This window comes from Nannospalax galili, unplaced genomic scaffold (assembly GCF_000622305.1).
Source record: "Nannospalax galili isolate Female #2095 unplaced genomic scaffold, S.galili_v1.0 scaffold259, whole genome shotgun sequence".
NCBI classification, from domain to species: Eukaryota; Metazoa; Chordata; class Mammalia; order Rodentia; family Spalacidae; genus Nannospalax; species Nannospalax galili.
Window position 1 is genome coordinate 3543921 of NW_008344750.1, and position 7968 is coordinate 3551888.

A 7968-nucleotide genomic window follows, 5' to 3' on the forward strand; every position below is an offset into this window, starting at 1 on the left:
GATTTGAACCTGGGTCTTCTGCAAGAACAACCAGTGCTCTTAACCACTGAGCTATCTCTCCAGCCCAAAGGGAGACATTTTTAAAGCTTGGCCTCCATCAGAACAGTGCAAAGCTCTCTAGCACTAGTATAAAAGAACCTTCTCATGATGGGCTTGGTGGCACATGCCTTTAGTTCTAGTACTTGGGAGGCAGAAGCAAGCAGATCTCTGTGAGTTTGAGGTCAGCCTGGTCTACCTTGTGAGTTCCAGGCCAGCCAGGGCTACACAGTGAGAATTGACCTCAAAAAAAAAAGAAAAGAAAAGAAAGGCCCTTCCAAACAAACACAAAAACACAAATAATCACAGTTATAGGTCAAAGGAGTGAGTGTCATGTTTTGAGGGAACAGTGATTACTAACCATGTAATTAATGGTTTATAACAACTTAGAAAATTGTATGCTTCTTCCACAAATATCAGCTTCCACTAGAATGAGTCATATTTACCAAAGAGTTCTTTTATCCTTTAAAAAGAAGCCAGCAAATCAATTCTGCAAACTACCTATCCTAACTTCTTTTGGGGGGGATGGGGGAAGCAGCATTGGCTTGACCTTGCTATGGAGCTGAGAAGGACCCTGACACAGATACTTTGTGCATGTGAAAGAACCATTCTACGTAGAAACAGTCCAGTCACTCTGAGGGGAAGACAAACAATACATGGGGCAACAGCCTGATTCCTAGAATCTTTTAGTCTGAGGCTGGGAAGAAGATGCCAGCAGTGTCCCTTCAGCACACTGAAGAGATTAAGCCTGCCAGTCTCAGCTGTGTCAGGGAGTTTCAAGTGGGTAATTTACCCAAACTGAAAGAAGGAAGTATAGGCCTTTTCTCATCTCTTGGTCAAATGGAAGGAAAAAGACACAGGATGCCAAGTGCAAGTGCACCATACCTCATCTCAGCTTGTTTCTCAGAGAGAGCGATGGGACAGAAAGAGAAAATGCCAGGCGGGAGAAACAAGAGCCTTATAGCATAGGTCATTTATTTCTGTAAGATTTTTCTAATTCTCTATAAAGGAATATGGGTGAAAATTTCTTTGGCCTCCTGTCCCATGGCTGAGCTCAACCTGTAGGAACCTATGATACACCAGTATTTTAGATATAAGAACAAGAGGACTGAAAGCCCATAGTCCAAGGAAAACAAGGCACAGGGGAGAGGTACCACTCACTCGAGGAGGGAGGTGCTGGATCCTTGCTCGTGCTACTTTCTGCTTATTGACAATGTTCATCAGCTTGATGGCGTCTGCACCCTTCACATATACCACTGGCCTCTTGAGGGGGTCTTCTGAGCCTTGGTTTAGCTGACAAAAAAGAGAGGGCACTCGTTAAGACATGCTTACTTTAAGAAACAAGAAAGGGCTTGGAATATAGTTCAGTGGCACAGTGCTTATCTAGCACACACAAGCTCTTAGCTTCCATCCTCAGCAAGAGAGAGGGGGTAGGGGAAGCTGGAGAAGAACACTAAATCTCTGTTTGAAAATCCTTGAAGTTTTTAAGCATCATAGCCATGGATTCCCAGAAAGGCAAGGCTGGGTTGATGCTTGTTGTAAGATGGGCTGGGCTGGCTAAACTCATAAGACTTTGAAAATGTCCCCATCCCCAACTCTCTGACTTTTAAGTACTTTCCATATACCTCTCTTCAGTATGATGTTCAAACAGACATATTACTTCAGCAGACAGATGCAAAGGACCCAAGACAAGGGTGCCACGAAACAGTGCCTACACAAGCTAACTAAAGCAAATGCCTCCCAGGGAGACAAGAGTACTGGTGTGGCCCAGGTTTACCTGGTCGATGGCTTCTGGGTTTTCAGACACATCAAAGATGACTGCAGTGGCTCCTCGCTGCACTGCTCGCTTGGCCTGGTGGGGTGAAAAAGAGCAGGTTGGCAACTCTGTCCTCTGACCTTGCCAACACTGGCCTCAAAAATCAGGCATGGCTTCAAATGAAGAATCTGAAAGCAAGCAACGCTTGTGACCTTCAGCAGATACAATTTTCCCAAGCCTCACCGTTTCCATATGCAAAATAGGAGACAATGCCACTTACTTTGTCCTATTATCTAGAAATCCAGATGACTTAGAATGGGTGAAAATGAGTAACTGAATACTGCAGAAGCCTGTCTCCCCTATCCAGTTGGAATGTTAAAAACAAGCCTACAGATGGACAGCCTGCCCAGCCAGCACAGAGGTCCTAGTTTTGGTATTTTCTGCTATGAACACAGCACCCCTGGCAACCAGAGCAAATGCCTTTGGTTCATCTCTTGTGGTCCTTTCATCCTTCTCATGTCATCCAGTTAGAATACCATGCTGACTATTTCTGAATGAATCTCAAAATGGTCAATTTTAATAAGTGACACAAGCTGAAGACCTCTGGAGACACTGTCAGGGAGAATGCTATGAGAAATAATTGTAAATGGGGATTTATAGCAGTTGGCTGCCAAGCCTGGCTGTATATCAAAAACCACTTGGGAAGTTTGCAAAGCAGATTTCCTGGCTCAAACCACAGAGACTGATTCAGCAAGGCTGGAGGCAGGCCCAGGAAGCTGAGTTCTGTAAGCTCTGAGGGATTCGGATGATCCAACCACTTGGGAAGGAACTTTACACCAGAGGGATGGGATGAGAAGGCTTAGTAACAAATGAGAAGTGAAAGAAATTCTTTGTTGTTGTTGCTGGGGGTGGAGGTAAAGATGGGAGAAAATATTCCTTTCCACATCAGCAAATCTTCTAATTTTATGTCCAGCTAAATGAACAAGAGTCTGGAAGGACAAGACATAAAGACAGACCTTTGCTTTTAGGAGCTGGAATCTTGCAATGAAATCACTCTGAAAAATACATGGAAAACCAAACAAATACAAAACAAGCCTGCTGAAAGATAGGCAAATGCTGGCTAATGCTCATCAACTGTTGATCCTAGTGTGTGAGAATAAACCTGAATTCCTTCCACAGTAATAATCTACACTGTGCAAATCCAAAGGCCCATTAACAATAATGTGGCTAGACCAATGACTCCACTGGAACACTAGAGGGCAGTCTCACCCTATTACTTTTTAAGCCAAGTCCTGCTCTTTCCATGTATCTGTCAAAAAACAGCTTTAGTTAGATGCTGGGGACAAAACATGTTCCTTGGCAGTTTAAAACCTTGGCATCCCATCTCCAGTGCAGAAGACTCTGTCCTTGTTCTACAGGTGTTTTTTTTTTTTTTTTTTTTTTTTTTAAATTAAAATTGAACCAAAAAAAAAAAAGAGGACGATAATTAAGACTGAACCATTTTAAAGTTGGCTGATGGTCCACCTCACTGCTTCATCACAAAGTGATTAGAAGTGAGCAAATTACCAAATCTTCTTTTAGGCAGTGTTGGGGATCAAACCCAGGGCTGTTCATGCTAAGCAAGTGCTCTACCACTGACTCTTAGTCCCAGCCTCAGAACAGCCATGGCCCTGTCATCTCCTTCCCCAAGAGGCAGACTCCAGAGGTAATCACAAATAAGTAGGTGTTTGTGTTTCTGCTCTGGTGGTACCCCAGGTTTCTTCACAAATCCCATTCTCAGGAGAAGAAACAAATAGGGCCTTGCGTTCTCCTATTCAGCTTTCATCCCATGATCCAGCATATCAAACAGCACCTGAGGGGAGTGTGAGTTCAGATATGTCCTGACTGGGAGGGCCCCTTTCCCTTCAGCTTTGATGCTGGTACACCTGGAGAGTCTGGCAGCAGTAGATGAAAGGCTGCAGGAACAGGGTAGGGAAGCCTTCCTGGAATGTGCCTTAGGGAACCTGTGCAGCCAGAGGGCCTCCTTGGCTTCCAAGAACATGGAAGTCTCAAGGACTTAAACATTCCAGGTGAGGCATAACCCATTCAGGAAAGACATCACAGAACTGGTTTTTGTTGTTTGTTTTTGCAGTGCTGGGGACTGAATCCTGGGCCTCATTTGTGTTAAGCAAGTGCTTCACCATGGGGCACATTCTCAGCTTGAAAAAGATGCCTTAAAATAAAACTGTTTTTTAAAAATATTTCATTTATTATTTTTACTTTATGTGTATGAGTGTATTGCTTGCATGTATGTAAGTGCACCCATGTTGTACAACATTTGTGGAGTTCAGAAGAGGGCATCAAATCTCCTAGAACTGGAGTTACAGTTGTTAGCTGCCATATAGGTGCTGGGAATTGAACCCAGGTTCTCTGCAAGAGCAACCAATGCTCTTAACCACGGAGCCATCTCTCTTGCCCCAATAAATTTGGTTTTTATGGAGAGGAAGGCAGAAGAAAAAAGGATGCTTAAATCCACTTGCAGCCTAACTTCAGATACAACTCAATACTGCTAATACATGGAATCAGAGAAAAAACACTATGGTTGAGAAAAATGCTTTAATTTTCAGTAAGTTTACTTTAAAAATTATATTCACAGGGACTAGAGATGTAGCTCAGTTAGTAGAGTACTTGCTTAGCATGCATGAAGCCCTGGGTTTGGTCCCTAGTATTGCATAAAACTGAGTATGGTAGCTGCAGTTCTGGCACTCAAGAGGTGGAGGCAGGAGGATAAGAAAATGCAAGGACATTTTGGCTATACAGAGTTTAAGGCTAGCTAGGATGATGTAACACCGTTTAAAAAATAAATTACATTTATAAGCTGCTACTGAAATAAACTTGTATTTCCTATATACACCAGGACTGGACGGGAAGAGATTCTATTGAGATCTTGCCTGTTCAGAGATGGCTTTCAAACAGAATTATGATGGGATGTAACTCAGCAGTATAGTTCTTGCTTAGCATGCGTGAGCCCTGAGTTTGTTTAATCCCCAAGAAAAGGCAAATTTATAACCCGCATTTACAAAATGGAGCTTTTATTATTTTAAAAATTATAAAACATTGCTAGGTCACTTTTCCTCTTGCCTCACATTTTAATTTTAAAAACTGAGTCTAAGGCTGGGCATGGTGGTGCACACCCTTAATCCCAGCATTCCAGGACAGTTGGGGCTACAAGGAAAACTCATCTCAAAAAAGACAAAAAACAAAAACAAAAACAAAAAACTTGAGTCAAACTCTTTGAACCAGTTTTTGTATCAGATCACTTCATTTTATGTAGGCAACCTTCTGCTGGATTATTTTTGTATTTCATCCAAACCGAAACCCTAGCTGGGAGATTATCAGCCTTGTGTTTTTTGTTTTGATTTGGTTTTTTTGTTTTGGTCTTTTTGAGACAAGGTCTCCCTGCAGTCCCAGCTGGCCTGGAATTTGCTATGTAGACCACAGTGGCCTCAAATTCACAGAGATCCACCTGCCTCTGCCCGCCAAATTCTGGGATTAAAGCTGTGTGCCACCACACCTGGCTTAGATTACCAGTTTTGTAACCCCATTTTTTAAAATTTATTATTTTTATTTTATGTGCATGAGTGTATTGCCTGCATCTGAGTGCACCTGTGTCATGCAATGCCACGGAGGTCAGAAGAGAGCTTTGGATTACCCTGGAACTGGAGTTAAGGACGGTTCATAGCCGCCATGGGTGCTGGGAATCGAACCCAGGTCCTCTGCAAGAGCAATCAGTGCTCTTAACCACTGAGCCATCTCTCCAGCCCGTGACCCCATTTTTATAGCAGCACACCGTGTTTAAAACTTTTAAAGCCCTAAAGCTGCTTGAAAGAAAGGATGGGAAGCATACAGCCTGGTCGATGTTGCCAGGTAAAGGTTACTGGCAAACTGAGGTCACCTGAGAGGGTAGTTAGCTCTAAACTCTGCATAGACAAGAGTAGAAGGAAGAACAGGAAAAGGCTGTGACTTTCTCAGAAGAGGAGAAGTCTTGGTGAGATTAAGCAGTCAAGGGTTCTGCTGGATGACCTTGGCATGCCCTTCTCACAGGTGTCTTCAAATCCTCATCACACTTGTTGCTTTCATCCTCTCTAAGGCCTGCACAGGTGGAACCAGCCAGTAGGTAACCACAAGTATGGTGTGGCAAGATGCTGAGTGAAAGGTTGCTGTATCCTTTATTTACTTTTCCAAGACTGCAGGACCTGAGCTGGATTTGTGTAGCACTGGCACAAGTAACAAAAGGAAAACATCTGCATACTTACAAATACATGTTGCAGAGCACAAAATTCACACCCTCAAAAGGCAGGACTCTAAGAATCGCTTATCACTCCTATGATGACTCAATAAACATTCATTAAAGTGAAAGAAGCCTCCTGGGACTATTCTCAAGTAATGGCAAGTAAAGAGAGAGTGCTCCCTGACCATGAGTGTGGTTTTCCCTAAGCCTGGGTCTATAAAGTCCCAACGCAAACAGCATTCTGACGAGAATGATTCTGTCATCATAGCCTTACATGGGGGAAAACAAAGTGTAGGCTAGTCCAGCACTCACTGGAATCCCATTCAGAGATAGATGTGGCATTCAGATTTATCCATCAATACCTGCTACTTGGAGCCTCTGGGAGACACATTACAAATTTTTTTATTATATATTTTATTTTACTTTATGTATATGATTGTATTGCCTGCATATATGTAAGTCAACCCACGTTATGCAATGCCCTTGGAGGTCAGAAGAGGGTGTTGGATCCCTTGGAACTGGAGTTACGAATGGTTGTTAGCCACCATGTAGGTGCTGGGATTTGAACCTGGGTCCTCTGCAAGAGCAGCCAGTGCTCTTAACCACTGAGCCATCTCTCTAGCTTCCTCCAAACAAATTCTTAAAATCCTTTGTCCCTTTGGCAGTTCTAGAGTCAAACACAGACCTGGTTAGATAAGTACTCTACCACTAAACTATATCCCTTTCCCTATAATACTGCTTTTTTTTTTTGAGACAGGGTCTTGTTCTGTAGTCTAGGCTGCCTCAGCAACCCAAGTGCCTCAAGTAAGCTTGATTATAGGTATGCACCAAATGCGATTTTTTTTTTTTTTTGTCTTTTTGAGACAGGGTCTCCCTGGAGCCCTAGCTGGCTAAAACTCACTATGTAGACCAGGCTGGCCTTGAACTCAGAGATCTGCCAGGCTCTGCCTTGTGAGTGCTGGGATTAAGGGCATGTGCCACTACATCCAGCCTTCCAAATGCAAATATTTTTAATTGCTGTGCTATATTCCTTCATATGCTCTATTCCTTTTGGGGGCCTCCTGCATGCTAAGCCCACAATTTATCACTGAGCTTTATTCCCAGCCTCCCCGGCCCCCCACTGTTTGAGACAGGGTCTTACTAAATTGCCCAGGCTGGCCTTAAACTCACTGTGTAGCCCAGGCAGGCCTGGAACTTGCAGTCCTCTGCCTCAGCTTCCAGAGCAACTGGGATTACAGTCATGTACCACCAGGCCTGGCTCCTTCATGTATTTTTTTCCTTCATGTTTTTAATATTTGTTACTCCTTTATTAATAATTATTATTATTATATTCAATGTTATATTAAAGGAATCTTAGTTTTTATTTCCAATTTCCTTAAGACAGGAGCAACAATGCTAAAGAACATGAAGATGATTAAGAATCTTAATACAGGGACTGGACAGATGGCTCAGTGGTTAAGAACACTGGTTATTTTTGCAGAAGACCTGGGTTTGATTCCCAGCACCCACATGGCAGCTAACAACTGTCTGTAACTCCAGTTCCAGGGGATCTGAGGACTCTTTTGTTCTCCTTGGGCACTGCACGACAAGGGTGCACTTACCTACATGCAGGCAATACACTCATACACATAAAATAAAAATAATAAATATTTTTTAAAAAGAATCTTAGGGCCAGGTATAGTGGCGCATGTCTTTAATCCTAGCACTCGGGAGGCAAAGACAGGCAGATCTCTGTGAGTTCAAGGCCAGCCTGAATTCCAGGTCAGCTGGAGCAACAGGGAGACCTGTCTCAAAAATACTAAAAAAAAAAAAAAAAAAAAAAACCCCATTAAATCAGTCAGTTGACAACAGCACAACAACATGTGACCTAAAGACTCTGGAAAAACCACTAGAATTCCAAAAACAT

The 7968-nt window shown here is 42.9% G+C and overlaps 1 protein-coding gene across 1 annotated transcript in view; it reads right to left on the reverse strand.

The window, feature by feature from the left end:
• Positions 1 to 7968, reverse strand: part of Znrf3 (zinc and ring finger 3) — a 66742-nt gene that overhangs the window by 8732 nt on the left and 50042 nt on the right. Inside the window, exons 2-3 of the mRNA XM_008841121.3 lie at positions 1814 to 1888; positions 1198 to 1329 (exon numbers count right to left, since the gene is read on the reverse strand). Of these exons, the coding sequence (XP_008839343.1) occupies positions 1198 to 1329; positions 1814 to 1888 (207 nt within the window). The remainder of the gene's footprint in view (positions 1 to 1197; positions 1330 to 1813; positions 1889 to 7968) is intronic.